The 15,985-nt window shown below is 41.3% G+C and overlaps 2 protein-coding genes and 1 pseudogene across 3 annotated transcripts in view; 1 reads left to right on the forward strand and 2 right to left on the reverse strand.

The window, feature by feature from the left end:
• Window positions 1-924: 924 nt before the first annotated feature.
• TCF24 (transcription factor 24) lies at window positions 925-7,909 on the reverse strand. Of its 2 annotated transcripts, none has more exons than XM_036338501.1 (3): window positions 7,618-7,909; window positions 6,652-7,058; window positions 925-3,373 (listed from the first exon to the last, which is right to left on the reverse strand). In XM_036338501.1, the coding sequence occupies exons 2-3, from the start codon at window positions 7,033-7,035 to the stop codon at window positions 3,260-3,262; spliced, it is 498 nt and encodes a 165-aa protein (XP_036194394.1). In that variant the 5' UTR covers window positions 7,036-7,058; window positions 7,618-7,909; the 3' UTR covers window positions 925-3,259. The 2 variants fall into 2 exon arrangements, with proteins under 2 accessions (XP_036194394.1, XP_036194396.1); XM_036338503.1 differs by having other exon boundaries at window positions 7,545-7,909.
• On the forward strand, window positions 3,740-3,828 carry LOC118671075 (annotated as a pseudogene).
• A 1,255-nt stretch (window positions 7,910-9,164) lies between the features above and the next one.
• Window positions 9,165-15,985, reverse strand: part of PPP1R42 (protein phosphatase 1 regulatory subunit 42) — a 28,186-nt gene continuing 21,365 nt past the window's right edge. The window contains exons 7-8 of the mRNA XM_036338440.1: window positions 15,475-15,634; window positions 9,165-9,305 (exon numbers count right to left, since the gene is read on the reverse strand). Of these exons, the coding sequence (XP_036194333.1) occupies window positions 9,296-9,305; window positions 15,475-15,634 (170 nt within the window). The 3' untranslated portion in view covers window positions 9,165-9,295. The remainder of the gene's footprint in view (window positions 9,306-15,474; window positions 15,635-15,985) is intronic.

A 15,985-nucleotide genomic window follows, 5' to 3' on the forward strand; every position in this document is an offset into this window, starting at 1 on the left:
TTTCCCTAGTGCTCCTTTAAAAAACTTGGAATCTTATTTCAGATATTTTATAAGTTACAATAACAACAAAAACAAAACTAAAAATTTTAAAGTGTGGCCCTGACTGGTTTGGCTCAGTGGATAGAGCGTCAGCCTGCGGTCCCAGGTTCGATTCCGGTCAAGGGCATGTACCTTGGTTGCAGGCACATCCCCGGTAGGGGATGTGCAGGAGGCAGCTGATCGATGTTTCTCTCTCATCGATGTTTCTAACTCTCTTTCCCTCTCCCTTCCTCTCTGTAAAAAATCAATAAAATATATTAAAAAAAATAAAAATAAAAATTTTAAAGTGTGTACCATGAAGACACCAATAGTATAACTACTAACTGTAAATAATTTGGGAAACTATAGATATCGCAGAACTACTCTTTTTATTACCAAGTAACATGTGAACAGATATCCCCAACTTTACCCCAAACACCCACCTACACTATAGGACTTTTATTTTCCACTTCATTCCTTTTATTATTAATTTTATATTTTAAAAAGGGGTATATACTATATACTTTTAAAATAGCTTATTGATGTATAATTAGTGTACAATAAACTGCATTGTTTTTATAATCAGAAAAATTAAAATATTTTTAAAGTCTGTTGGAATTCATGCCTCTAAAAAGGCATTTCCTTCTCCCCCCAAATTATCATTATAAAGGAATTTAAATGTATCTCATATCACTGAGAGAGCTGAGTGAACTGACAGAAATTTACCTTGCAGATTATAGAATATTGTGATCCAAATATACCCCCTCCCCAGTCTTAATATATACTTTATTAAAAAAATATATAATGAAGCTAAAGCCAAGTAGATATCTACTAGAAAGATTTTCAAATGTACCTTCAGCATTTGTTAAATAGACACAGAGATAGATGCAAATTTAACAGACTAAATTAATTTTCAATTAGTGCTTTATTTTAGTAGTATTCTTCATCCTGACCATGCACCATTAATGAAAACAGCATCCTCCCTTGAACCTTTGGGTGAAAACATGCAATTTCTCTCTGATATTTTCCAACCCACCAAAATCTGTTAGCATATTTAGCAATTTACTAAAAAGTTATGAAAACCCATGACAGAAATATACTTCTTTGGCATTAAAACATTTATATAACTGGACAAGAAGAAATAAAAAGTGATACTATAAAAGGCAAAGTATCTAACAATGATTTCGAAAAGTCTGATAATCAACAAGGCATAAATTTCCCCCAAATTAATGCTTTAAGTAAGCACTGTAGCCAAATAGATTAGCAAGAGAGCCACTTTTCTGAAATTCCTCCTATCAAATGTAGTGTTTATAGTTCATTTTCAAATGTAGTGTTTAGAGAAGTTTTGATTTCATTCCTTAAGATAAAAGATTATTCTTAGCACTTTTTTTCTTAGTATTTTTTAAAATAGTGAATGGCTGAATCCATAACTCATTTTACTTTTTATCCCTTTCAATGTTACATGAGTGAGGAAATATATTCACAAATGTTTAAATATACAAACATTTTGCTAAATATTAATATGTACAGAGTTTTGATTAATACATTTTCTTTTAAAGACACACTTCCATCACATTACAAGGAGATATTCACATTAAAATAATGAAAGTTACAAACTATCAGATAGGAGGCAAAACATGCTAATGTTTGGCTGAATGAACTAAATGGTAGTTTTTGCCTTAAATAGTCTTTCATTTCACTGCCAAAACCTTAAAGAAAACTGAGGAGAAAATAAGGTGGTGATTCAACTGCGATATTAATTCAACTAAGCCCCTTAATATGCCTTTCTGTTTGCTAATCTTGGATCAAATTCAGCAACTTTAAAACAGGGTCACTGAAAAATAAATGAACTTTACATTTGGAAAGTGGAATAATAGAAGACTGAGTAAAAAACAAGGGAAATAAAAGGAAATCTAAGTCAGCAGAAACATGACAAAAGAGATTGGAGATTTTTTTTCAGGTGTTTAAAGATTCAGTGTGTTCCCTGACCATTATCTCTACTTCATGGCACCTGATGTGCAGTGTGGTAGGAGAGGCCCAGAGCAGAGGGCCTTCCCAGGCTGTAGGTTCTCATGGGGCGGGTTCAGGAGGGCCTGCTCTGGCCTGATGTATCTCAGGGTGGTCCTCAGACCCCCTCGAGGCACAGATCAGTGGCAGAATTCCCAAATCAGACAGGATGTCTCCCATGTCATAATGGCCAAATAGGTAGACTGTGAACCGAAGTTGACAAGGGGAGAAGGAGCCTGGCCAAAGCTGTGACTGGGGGTCATGGGGGCTCACTCTCTAGGGTGGCTGCAACCACACCTCAGCTAGTCCAGGACCTGAAAGAGAGGAGGGTGGATATGGAGTGACCAGGGAGGAGGGGGGTGAGCCCTGCTGCCCAGTGACACCCATCTGCGCTGCAGGGATTTCCAAACCTTCTACAATTTGGAAATATCTATAATAATAAAAGGGTAACATGCTAATTAGACCGGACGATCCGGATGAAGCTGGGGGCGAGGGAAGCCGGTGCCAGTGCCGGCAGCCGGGGCAAGGAAGGCCTATAGGCCTCTAGTAATTAGATATTTAGTAATCCTCTAGGATGGTGGGCAAGCCCTGTCCTATGAAGCAAGCAATAATTTTTTTTCTTTTTGCTTGAAGCAAACAATTTTTAATATTCCTAACAAGTTTTCTAAGAGGGAACAATAGCTAGATATAGAAGTTACTGCATCATCATATTACCTCAGCAGTCTTTTCACACATTCTCAGCTGAAACTGAATAAATGATGTCACACCTTCCAACTGAAATGGCTTCTTAGACCAACTTTAAGCATGGACTCGTTTTTACAAAAATGAAATACTGGTACATTACAAATACAGCTTTTATTTTTGTAAACTAGAAAGACTATCAATAGATACCAGCTTTTCAGTTTGTAATAAATACACTACAGAGTGTATGCATTCTATGGATATATATACAGTTTTTTGCTTTTGTGTGTCTTTCCTTTTTTCCAATAGTTTCTCCTGCATTATTTAGTAGTGACTATGTCTCAGACTGAATAGATAAGCTGTGTTTTATACAAGACCATTTCATTTCTCATTTATTTAGATTAGACAGATAAATCTGAAAACTCAACTATGGATTCATATGTAAACTTTCAGAAATGATGTTTGTTATGTCTGATGTAATAAATACAGAATTATTTCATACTATTTAAAAACAATAGACACCACTCTCTTTCAGCACCCATCAGGGGACAGCCTAAGGCTGTGAGTCTGCTGGCATATTGCCATGATTTGCTTTTTCTCCAGAGACAGAATGCTTCAGAAACTGACCAGTAGCACCGATGTATAATCTTGATCGCATGGGCCATTTCTGAAAAAGAATGTTTAAGCAAGAATCTAAAAGTTAGTATTTATGGCAGTTATAATCTGTAATAATAATAATTCCAAATACTTCAATGCAAATGCAATCTTATATAGTTATAGCTAGTAACAAGTGTAATTATGAAGTCTAAGGTATAACATGAAAAAAATATTTATTAATGCTAACAATGAAAATAAAAATATACCCAGACTTTTATTGTAACTATATAAAATAGTATGTGTGCACGTGGGCAAGAAATCATGGAGAATGAATATAATAACTGTAGGAAAATTTACCCACAATGTTTAATTTCAAACTAAGCCTAAAACAAGATCCTTGGCTTTAAAGATATTTTTAAAAGTTATACATGGTTAAGTGCTCTCTTCTGCAGCAGATATACTAAAATTGGAATGATACAGAGAAGATTAGCATGGCTCCGAATTCATGAAACGTTCCCTATTTTTTAAAAAAAATGTTATCCATGGTAAATATTATCTGTCTCTACTTGTCAAAGAACTACAGTGAAAGGTGACTAATTCAACTATCTAAACATTTTATCTAGCTAAAAGTAATATCTGGAAGTTACAAATATTAGAATGAGACAGAACATCCAGATTAAATGTCTGGATATATTGGCTCTAGTCACACAGCTCTAATCTTTCAGTAATCATCACATTGTATTCTAATTTGTGACTTTTTCTAAATTCACCTTTAAAATGAACAACCTCTCAAACAATATAATTGATTACCAAATAGGCACAGTAATGGAAAACCATATTACATAAGTAGCCCTCTCAGAATGGACCTTTCCTTTTTGGGAGGGTGGTGTCATATAACCAGTTTAGTTGTAAGGTCCTTGGAATACTAAGGGTTAAAATACCTTTAGTTAACCAAAAAGTGCAATAAACAGACCATTTTTATTTGCATTTGATTAATCAAAGATAGATTTAATAGTTAAGCATTTTTGGTAGTGCCGGTAAAATAATGTGTTATGGTTTCAGTTATGTATGTAAAACCTCTTTCCTCTGAACCTCCACAGCATATGATTATAGCTCTCTTATGGCACATACAGCATTCTCCCTTACATCTTTGTCTCTCTATTCATTCAGGGCAGGGATTGAGCCTTACCCTTAACTGTATTCACTCTGCTAACACAGTGCTTTCTTTGCACATAGTAGGCACTCAGTAAATGATTTTAAAACAGACTAGTCACTTGTTCAACCACCATCAATTTCATTAAGAGGTAATCTTTGACCTTGTTCCATAATCCCTAGAGTCGTCTTTTAAAATCAAAATAATCCAGAGGGCCAATGAGATTTAGTTTTTCCTAAAGGAGTTACAGTACTACAAAAACATTTGGTACATGAATCAAGTGCAAAAAAAACCAAAAAACCCCACCTCTTGTTAAGCTTATTGTTACCTGAAAATTATGGTTCTAACATTATTCAAAAAAGCACTGCAAGAAACTAAGGTGAAAAACAACTTGATTTATCATCTGAATTACACCTCTCACAAAGAGGCATTTAATAGATGCTTTTTGTAATAAAGTCTACTTAATATTTAAATGTCAAGTTAAAAAATCTATTATTAATATATATTTGAAAGCAATCTAATGCACACCGTAATACAAACCCCTTAATAAGAAATGACTCTTCAGACACAGCTGATTTAGGGAAGAGGGTGGCTAAGGAAGATGGTGTAGGTGAAGGTGGCTGTGTGACCACGTCCTCCCACCCTTCCCACCCTCTAGACAACTCTCTTCTCTACCTATTTTTTGTTATGGCTATAAAGGTATTTTCCCTCTGCCTCACTCCTTAACATGCCTTTACTCTGGGATCCTATCTTAGGAGGGGGGTAGGTTGCAGACTGCCTTGTAACCTCTGGACACCCTCACATGGGTTTTTCTATGTTCTTTCATAAGACTCTTTGAAGTCCAATAAAACATGGAGGAGATTTTATTATTTAGAAAAAAAAAAAGACTTTTCAGCTGAGATTGTTAATCAGGGTGGGGCAAAAGTAGGCTTACAGCTGAGTATGCCTAACAGTTTATTCTTGTATTATTGTTTATTAATTATTTATTTTCCATTTGAACAACTGTGAACCTACTTTTGCTCTACACTGTATATAACACATGAATGGAATAGGAACTTTCACAATTATAAATAAATGATATTTAAAAAATTTTATATTTAATATTTAAAATAGTGTTAGCCTATAATCAGGTTGATTATATTTGCAAAGTAAATTTTGTTACACCTCACCACAGCATTTAAAGTTCAGTTAATATTAGAAGGTGTACTTTTTAAACATTTCAATAATGATTATTCAATTTATTGAACAATGATATATTTAAGACTAACTCATAATTGTGTGTGTGTGTGTGTGTGGCTAAATACTTCAGAATGGTGGAACCAAAAATTTGAAAGTTTAGGCTTAGGAAATATAAGGACGATTTCATATTTTGAACAGAAAGCCAGATGAATGTAGAATTTCAAAAAAATCAAGTCTAGGAGAAAAGGACAACGCAGTCTAAATACTGAGCAACCTACCTATATGTAATGTAAAAAAAATATACAAAACGGATTTTCTTGGCTAACTGTGTCCATTACAGAATTTGAATATAGTATTTAATAAAATCACTCAACGAATATACCAATTTATTATACAGATTACATAAACACATTTTAGTTTTTCTAACACTCTTGGTGGCTGTCTAGTCTATGATCGTTAACCTTTATTAAAACGTACTGAAATATACTTTGTGGGGATGCAAAACGGTCTCATTTTGTTCTTACCAGTTTTACAAAATATTTTCAACACTGGTTTCTTAGGAGTACCAAGGGACAGATAACTCCATTACCCCATAGTTCATAAACACTTAATTCATGAAACTTTTCAAACAGCTGGTAAAACGACAATGGAAATGTGACTATGTAAATTAAAACACTTAAAACCAAAAAGGCTCATAAATATAACTCTGATTGTAAAAATTACCAGGACGCGCAACCAAGCGCCTCATCAGGCACCCGAGAAACCTCTCACTAGGAAACGGCATCCCGTGGGTTGCATCCTCCAGGGAGCGTGAGACTCCCCTACCCAGCAACCTCGGTTTAAACCTGCGAACGGTTAAGCAGCGGGGACCTCGAGGGTTAAGTTCCCGCGGCCGATCTGTCCTCCATCCGCTTTGGGTGAGGGCTCGGAGGCAGCTGCCCAGGTGCTGGCAGATCGGGCAAGTCCGGGTGCCCTGCTGCCCAACCCCAGCTCCGCAGTGTGCCTTGCCCTCCTACCTTGACAGGGTGCAGGTAGCCATCGCCACGCAGGGCGCCCAGCCCGGGGTCCGCCGGCGCCTCGGCGTCGTCCTGCAGGCTGCGGGTGAGGTGAGCGATGTAGGTGGTGGCCAGCAGCAGCACGTCCAGCTTGGACAGCTTGGTGTCCGGCGGCACGGACGGCAGCGTGCGCTGCAGCTCCAGGAAGGCGTGCCGCAGAGTCTGCACCCGGCTGCGCTCCCGCGCGGCGTTCGCCGCCGCCGGCCGCCCACCGCCCGAGCGCCCACCGCCGCCCGCCGGCCCTGGCCCGGTCAGCCCGGGGCTGGAGTCTCGAGTGGAGGCGGCAGGGGGCGCGGGCTCGTTGTTGGAGATCAGGGGGCTGCCTGCGGGGCCGCCGCGGTCCATGGCGACGTCCCGCGTCGCGCGCCCTGCAAAGGACCGAGGGCGCAGTGAGCAGCTGGGGCCCCGATGGGGCTAAACCCGGGGAGGAGCAGCCCTCTCGCCATCCCTGCGCGCGCGGCCGCCCGGCCCCCCAAAGTCCTCGGGACCTTCTTAGTGAGGAGGCTGCTTTGATTGCAGCGCGTCTGTCCCTGCGTCTGGGGAGACTTGGGGGCCTGAGATTCCTGGGCGCCTTAGGAGGCCGAGGAGGGGCGCAGGGCGGGCTTGGCTTTTCAGGGACAAGTTAAGCGAAAGTGCTACTCTGCAGCGGACGGAAGCTCGGGCTCGGCACTTGTTCGCGCTCCAGGACTGTTATCCTGCCGGCCCCGCAGCAAAGATAGTGCTGATCGCTTTCGCGGAGAGCGGTACCCACGGCCGCCGCCCTCGTGCCATTCTCTCCCGAGGCACGGAGCCCGGGGGCGACGGCGGAAGCCCCGGTAATCTCTGCAGGAGGAGTGGAGGGCCCCTGGCCTCACCTCGGACTTCGGCATCCGCTACCCTCCGGGCCCGGGGATGCGCGGCGCGGCGGGGGTCGGACCGGGGCCTCACCTTTCCTGGAGCGGCCGTGCGGGGCTTTGCTCCGCTGCGCGAGCGGGCGCAGAGCGTCGAGCCGGGTCAGCGTGGCCAGGGCCGCGCTCGTCACTCCATCCTCGCCCGGCCGGAGTCGACGGCCACTGACAGCCCCGGGCGGGAGCGCCTCTCTGCGGGCGTCCCGAGGCCAGGCGTGCGTGCTGGCCCTGATGGTGTCAGCCCACGACGGCGCGACCCGCCGCGGTCCGCGCCCACCGGAGGGGCTGTCCGGGAGGGGCTGTGTCGGGGCAGAGCCACCTTCTCAGCCGTGGGAGAGCCATTAATCAAGCCGCCGGCGGGGCGGGGCGGGGCCAGAGGAGGCGGGGCTTCCCGCTGGCCCCGCCCCCACACGTCCGGGCTCGCGGGGCGCTCCCAGTTCCGCGCCTGCGGGGTGGGGAGGCCGGGCCTCCGGGGCCGGCGTCTGGGCTCTGGGGCCCCAGCGCGGCTTCGCGGGTCACCGGTGGGCGTCCGGGCGCCTTCCAGGCGGGCCCCGAGCCGAGGCGGAACGCTGACGTTTCCTGGAGCGGCCCTTTAATTTCCGTGAGGCCGTGCGGGGTGCCGCCTCGCTGCGCCGGCCTTTCATTTCCCAGCAGGTAAATGTGTCCCGTTGTCCCGAGTACCTGAAGCCCGCGCGCGCCCCCACCTCCGCACCCCGTGACCGTTCGTGAGCCGCGGGGGGATGAACCGCGCTTCCCCCGAACGCTCCCCCAGACCTGCCGCGGCCCTGGGGTGGCGGTCACTTCTCCCCCGGGGACAGACCCTTCGCCGGCCGGCCGATGCCCCCGGGGGCGCCGCTCGTGTCTTATTTGGACGTAAACCTCGTCCTGGCCCGTCCCGCACGGGGAGCTCGCTGCGGTGTCTGGCCCTCGGGTCCCGCCGGGAGCGCCCGGCCCCGGCCCCGGCCCCGGCGCCCCTGCCCTCAGCGCTTCCCAGGCGGAGTCAGAGTGGACGCACTTTTTCTAGCGGCTAAGCAGTACATCCTGGAAACAGTGCCGGCAATTCGAAGAGCAGGGCAGTGAAAAATCTTTTTTGAAAAAATAAAAATCTTTTTGAGGGTCAAGACGGAATAACCAATTTTTGACACCATTCATGAAACTGCTCTAGCACACGCGACGCGGTTTCATACTGGACAACAGCTTTGCACATTGGAAGAACCAAGCACTGCATAGTAACGGTGGCCTTTGAGTACATGGCTCCGCACTTGAGTATATTCGTGAATCAGGATAATTCTCAGGCTTGTATGTCATTCAGTAACTGTGATTAGACATACTTTAGACAGAAGCACACCAAAACACCTTTGGTTCAAAAAAGGATTCCGTCCCTAATGAGTGAGAAAGCCAGTAAATGATATGTCATGAGGAATAAAGCAACTGGGAAGCAATGTTTCCGATTCAATAAAGAAGCAAATCAAACAGGAACTTAAAGATTTTTCTCATATAATAATATATCATAAAGATACAGCCACAAAAGTTGATGTTACCTAGTTCTATATATAAAAGTGAAGAAAAAAAAAAGCCCACCAAAAACGTTTCAGACCTCTTAAGGCTGAATTGAGTCGTTTTGTTTTTTTTTTACAAACAAATTTTCTTTTACTTTTGGATTATACAGATGGTGAGGTTCATGCTCATCACTTCTTGTCACAACCTTTCAGATTCCTTCAGAGATTCCTGTTAATAGAGAGGGGGAAACCTAGTGTTAAATTATTTCAAAAATGAAAGTTATTCAAAACAGGTAGCAAACATAGAATCTAGGACACAATAGCAATAGTAAAGGCTAATGATTAGTCGCCAAAATATGTAAATCTTTTCAGAATTTAAAGATTCCCACTCATCCCCTCCCCTGCTTCATTGCCAGGATAGGGAAGAATAGGAAAATTTGAGTTGGGAGAGGTGTGAAAATGGGATATTGGAGGGAAGGTGGGCCAAGATTAGGGTGAGGCAAATGAGGTGCCTGGGACTCAAATTTTGCACCCTTGGCATCTCGAATCCTCACCCTAGCCCACCTGCGAGGTGGAATGGAGGGGGCACAATGGCGGCTAACAATGGCTGGCCCAAAGAAAGGACTGATGTAAAAAGTACAGTCACTGCCAGCCACCCCCTGTCCTAGCTGCTGCCACTCTAAGTAGGCTCTCTGAATCCTCTGATGATTCTAAATTAGTCCAATTCCTGCAAGAAACCGGAGTTTTCAGTTAAATTAAAAATAGATGGGGAAAAGGAAAAATATTTTAAAAAGATGAAAGTGTTCAAATTTTCAACATTACATAAATTGGTAAATAACTTATTTAACGCTATATATGCTGTGTTTTACAAAAAGTACTATATCGCCCTAGCTGGTTTGGCTCAGAGGATAGAGCGTTGGCCTGTGGACTGAAGGGTCCCAGGTTTGATTCCGGTCAAGGGCACATGCCCAGGTTGCAGGTCCGTCCCCAGTGGGGGGCGTGTAGGAGGCAGCCAATCAATGATTCTGTCATCATTGATGTTCTATTTCTCTCTCCCTCTCCCTTCCTCTCTGAAATCAATAAAAGTATATATTTTTTAAAAAAGTACTATGTTTTCCATTTGGTCTTTACAAAAATGCTTTGAGAATTTTACATTTTACAGTTGAGAAAATAAAGCTCAGGGATTCAGTGGTTCTCAACCTTCCTAATGCCCTGACACTTTTAATACAGTTCCTCATGTTGTGGTGACCCCCAACCATAAAATTATTTTCATTGCTACTTCATAACTGTAATTTTGCTACTGTTAGGAATCGTAATGTAAATATCTGATATGCAGGATGTATTTTCATTGTTCGCGACCCACAGGTTGAGAACCGCTGGAAGTAATTTGTGCAAGGTCACACAGCTAGTAAGTGGCAGAGACAGGATTTAAGTCAAGCTGATTGGCCCTAATGCTTGTGCTTTTTACCATACTATTCTATTTGATATTTGTAGAGTTCTTCATAATCTGCAAAACACTTTTGGATCTATTATCTCAATACAGGGCATACTTTAACTTGACTCATTAATAATCCAGATACTATTTTCATAGTATATCATTCTCTGAAGTTCTTGTCTAGGTTCCCAGAAAGTACACGGCTTTAGAGTGCTATAAATTTTCACAGAATGTGATGTAGGTCTTGAAATTATACTTGTCTTTTTTCTAAATATGTCAAATTACTTGCAATCTTAACTCACTGTTTTTATAATGTAAAATAATCACACAGCAGTGAAGATGATATATTGCTTAATTATATATATATATGTTATATCACAAAAGGTTTCATATAATTGGTACTTCTTTTCACCTTTCAACTCTTTCCCTAATTATTTAAGATATAATTTACATAGTAAAATTCATTATTTTGACTATATAGTTTAACAAGTTTTGATAAACATGTATAGTCATATAATCACTACTACAATAAAGATTTGCAAATATTCCTCCCCGTCAAATTCCCTGGTGCTTACCCCTAGCCTTGGCAACTACTCATCTGTTTTATGTCTCTCTGGTTTTGCCTTTGCCAGAATGTCTTAGAGTTATACAGTCTGTAGCCTTTAAGTCTGGTTTCTTGTGTGAGTATAGGTCCATTTCACTTCGGAAAATATCTAGGAGTAGGACTGCTAGATATGGTAAGTAAATGTTTAACTTTATAAGAATATGTCAAACTATTTTCCAGAGTGGCTGTACTATTTTTGCATCCCCACCAGTAATGCCTGAGAGTTCCAGTTGTCCCATATCCTCGCTAGTATTACCATATTTTTTCTTTTTATCCATTTTAATAGATATTTTAAAGGAAAAAATGATGCAGTATTTTAAAATTAGATGATTTCACAATCTAGATATCTTGCTTGCCAGCTAGATATCTCAAGTTGAGCATATAGGCTTGGCTACATTGCTTTGGAGCCAAGGACCTGCAGCTGCCTTTAGTTGGACATGTGCCTCCAATTCACCTCAATCACAGCTCACTCACTTCCCTCACTTCCTTTATCTGCCTACACCTGAGGGTGTTTTTGAGACCCCCTTGCAGAGTAGCTGAGAGCTTGGCTTTTGGAGTCAATGTTACGGATTCAGGTCCTAGCTCGGCCTCATGGCAATAATGTGACTCGTAGCTCCTCTGACTGGCTTCTCCACCTATAAAATGGGGCTGATAGTGTTCTCATCTCACAGGGTTCTACTGATTTTTAAAACTTGTTTAGGTAATGAAGATTCAGCTTTCAAAATAGACATATTAGAATGGAAAATAACTGATACAAATCTCATAAATTAGATCTTGCATAACTCTAGTTCACAGAGTAAGCCACTGACAGAGTTGAGACTAGAAGTCACAAAAGCTACCTTACATTGCTTTTAAAAACTTGGTTGCTTACCACAATTGTTTTTTTCAAAAAGGGAGGTTGTATCCTAATTTCAAAAGGGTTCTTTAAAGACTGCAAATCAAAATCTTAACATTATACCTACATTACTGATACATCTAAGTTTATTTTGCCTGTAAAATTAATTAGGCTGAAGTTTTAACACAGCAAAATTAAAAGCATTTAGATAAGATCATCACAGAATTTTCTGATTAGAAATATTTTCTAAGTTTTAAAGATTCTTCTTGAAGCACATAGGAGATCTGTTGTTACAACTGTTTGAATATAACCTTAGTAGTGATGAAAGCAAACGATTTTTACTGTTTTAAAGTTCATTTTTAACACAAAGAAATTTAAAGCTTCTATATTCTAACTAAAGGTAGTAGGTACTTTATTGATAGTTAAATAACATTCAGTTAACATTTCCTGCAAATTATAGGCCCCAGAGATTCACATTCCTTCAAGGTATCTGAATTAAGTAAGGGCATTTAACCCGGCTAGAAAGTTATTATTTTTGCATTAGCAAAAGAGATGATTTGACTCTATTGACATTGCTTAGACTTGATAGTTAAATAATCAAGTACCAATTTGCTTTTTTCATTGCATTGTGCTGTACAGTAGTCTCAGTTGATCTTATTTAGAATACATAAATGCATTTAATGTCTATTTTAAAATTACTAAGGCTCAAGCACCTCCTAACATGTTTGAAAAGAGAGGAAACATCTGTGACAAACACAGAAAGAAGCAATGTATACATTTTTTTGTTTAATAGCATATATTATTTTTAAATGAACCGTGAAGACATTGGTTCAGAATCAGCCTTTAAATAAAAAAATAGTTTTGAACTAATCTTTAATTAAAGTGTACATTGATAGTATCAAGTTCAGGTTGAGGGTCAAAAACAACGTCAATGAGTCTGACTTTTTCCTCCCTGTAGGGAAAGCAGGCTTGTGTAAATATACATGAGCACAGACTGCACGCATTTATAGAGGAGGTGGAAAACATTCCCCTGTCACTGCACAGATGTTGCTTCACTGGGTTCCACAAGGGTACAGGCACAGCTCCCACCGTGCGGAACCTTAAAGGAGGGTGGGCCACATACTCTCAGCATTTTGAAAGAAGAGCTCTAAGCTCCTTCCCACCTCTGAGTAGGCTCCCACCTGGAATATTAAATGTAGACCGTAGGCCACTTGTCTGCCCATTCTCCCCTTTAACGTAATTAAGGGAAGGAGTAACTTTAATCAACTTTTTAGAAACTGAAATCTATTCTTTGTGTTTGGGCTGGTTATTTTTTTTCTTTTTCTCTTTTTAAAGGGTATTTTGTTTTTAACATTTTACCGACATTCTAGCTTTATTCTCATCTCTTAGCTCTTCACTAAATTAGTAAAATGTTAGCAGTAGGCACACTCTAAAAATCTAGCTTAATGAAATTCCATCATATATTTGGTCACCTTTTATATCAAAAAGAGGTAGAATTGATATTCCCACTTAAAAAGACAAATCTTTTGCAATAACAAAACAATATTTTGGTATGTCCTCAGTAAAAATGTCACCTGAGGAAATAAACATTTAAAATATTTAATATTTTTTCACATTATAAAACTGAAGACTCAGGACTGAACATAATCAACCTCACTGATAGTAGGACATTCTTTATGTTCTTCCCACAGGAACTCCTGTATTCTGCTGGCTTCTTTAGGGTAGCCTGTCTTAGCATATGTAGTAGTTAAAAATGCATTTAGGCCCTGACGGGTTTGGCTCAGTGGATAGAGCGTCGGCCTGTGGACTCAAGGGTCCCAGGTTCGATTCTGGTCAAGGGCATGTACCTTGGTTGCGGGTACATACCCAGTAGGGAGTGTGCAGGAGGCAGGTGATCGAGGTTTCTCTCTCATTGATGCTTCTAACTCTCTATCCCTCTCCCTTCCTCTCTGTAAAAAATCAATAAAATATATTTTAAAAATGCATTTAGCTCTGTATTTAGTGTTCCTACTAAGGAAAATGAGGGTAGAGTGATTTATTTGCTGTTTTTGTCAGTGCAGTCCTAGTGACTACAGCTTTGCTTGAAGCTACAAATATGTGGTATGTGTCACAGTTCACAATTGATCTTAGTGTGTGTGGCAGAGTATAGAATTTACCAACATTGTTTTCTGAGGCTGTGTCCATTTTTATTGTTTTCTTTTCTATCTTGATATATGATGTACTAGCAAGACCTTTCAAAATGCTTGGCAAGAAACAAAACTCAAGAACACTGTTGTGGAATTGACACCAGTTGTGTAAATCTTTAAAAAAATGACTGGGGTACTGTGGACAAACCGGCTAACATTTTAATGGTAATTACAATGTACATAAGCAGTAAAGCAAATTTTCATGCAGCTTCCAGTTTTTGTGCATATGCGTGTGTGAATGGAGAGGAGGCAAGACACCCGAATTAGGGCTTCTTTTTCCTCTTCCCAGATAAAGCATTTTCCAGACTCACAGTACCCTCTCTCCCCTAAGCCTCCATCTTGGTCAGCCCCAGCCAGTCTTCAGGGAATGGTGGTTGGACAGTGCAGCACTGTTGTTCATGGGCCTTCTGCATGTGGCCCCATTAAGGAATGCTAACTCATCATCCCTTGATTGGACCCTGCAAAGAGGTTCGCATGACAGACCCCCCTGACCTTCAGCAGAGTTCTTGAAAAAGGAAATCTATTCCAAAGTATGTCCACTGCCTCTGATTACAGTGATTTTTAAACTGTTTTTTGGATCATAAGCCCCTGTGAGGATCTAATGCACTTGTGTCTCCTCCAGGGACACCAGTTAAGAACATTTGGTTTGGAGAAGTGGTGAAAGTAGCCAGCCTCTCCCCTCCTTCCTGCTACCAGCCACCCTTGCTGTAGTCATCCATTCACTCAGTGGACTACCCGTCATCAATTGGGCCTTCAGCACCTTTGATATAATCCCTGCTTGTTCGGATATCTCTTCCTGTTGCTTCTGGGACTTTCCTGAGTTACCTGCCTACCTCAGTGTCTAGTCGTGACTCCTAGCTTTTTGTTGTTGTTGTTGTTAATCCTTATCGGAAGATATTTTTTCCATTGATTTTTAGAGAGAGTGGAAGGGAGGGAGGTAGGAGGAAATGAAAAGAGGGAGGGAGGAAAGGAGGGAGGGAGAAAGAGAGACAGACAGACAGACACACAGACAGACACACCATTTGGTTGCCTCCCACACTCACCCCAACTGGGGAGCCTGCAACCCAGGTACATGCCCTTTCAAACCAAAACCTTAGGTTCTTGAACTAACTCTTCCACCTCAACTTTGTGACTGTTGGGGCTAAGCAACAGTTAACTCTTTCTTTGGGGCCGGGGGTGGGGGGTGGGGGGGTGGCGGGCAGTGCTTGGCCAAGAAGAATTAAGAACAGTGAATTATGAAAGACAGATGAAGGGCCTCTCTTCCTCTGTGTTGTTGACAGTGAGAGTGTCCCATTTCCCCCAAAAAGACAAATCGCACAAATGTTTGACAGAACATACCTGGTCTCTTCAATAACTTTAGGCTTATTATCTTGGGAGCTTTCTGGAGGTGCATTTTCATTGGCAATGTGTCTTTGTGCATCAGAGAGAAAGACTAATTTTGGCTTACCCACTTGTGGGTAATAAACAGGAACTATGTGATGCATTGCTTCAAAGGTACCTGCATACGAAGAATTAAAAGCATTCTGCTTTGAAACTAATAATTAAATTGTAGACATAGCATTAGACTATCTAAAATTATGTTTTATGAAATGGAATTAAAGTTAAATAGAACCATGGTAAAACCAATAAAAAATTAATATCCAAGATAAAATATCATAGGCTCTCATACATAAAAACCTACACAGGAAAATTTATAGTCAATGCTCATAGACAAAATGGGTACACCAACATTATATATAACCTGCCCTTGTATTTTGCTTTTCTGAGCTCATTTTTTTATAGTGTTTACTTTAGGGAGTAGATTAGTCACGTATAGTGTTTGGGATATGTTCATGCCTTTATTTTGGCA

Source organism: Myotis myotis, unplaced genomic scaffold, assembly GCF_014108235.1.
Source record: "Myotis myotis isolate mMyoMyo1 unplaced genomic scaffold, mMyoMyo1.p scaffold_m19_p_16, whole genome shotgun sequence".
In the NCBI taxonomy this organism is placed as follows: Eukaryota; Metazoa; Chordata; class Mammalia; order Chiroptera; family Vespertilionidae; genus Myotis; species Myotis myotis.

Excerpts from the sequence above, each read along its gene's own strand:
- TCF24 (XM_036338501.1), bottom strand. The coding sequence starts at position 7,035 with ATGGACCGCGGCGGCCCCGCAGGCAGCCCCCTGATCTCCAACAACGAG. Across the intron at positions 3,374-6,651 it reads GCTACCTGCACCCTGTCAAG|AAATGGCCCATGCGATCAAG; the intron begins GTAGGAGGGCAA and ends ATTCTTTTTCAG.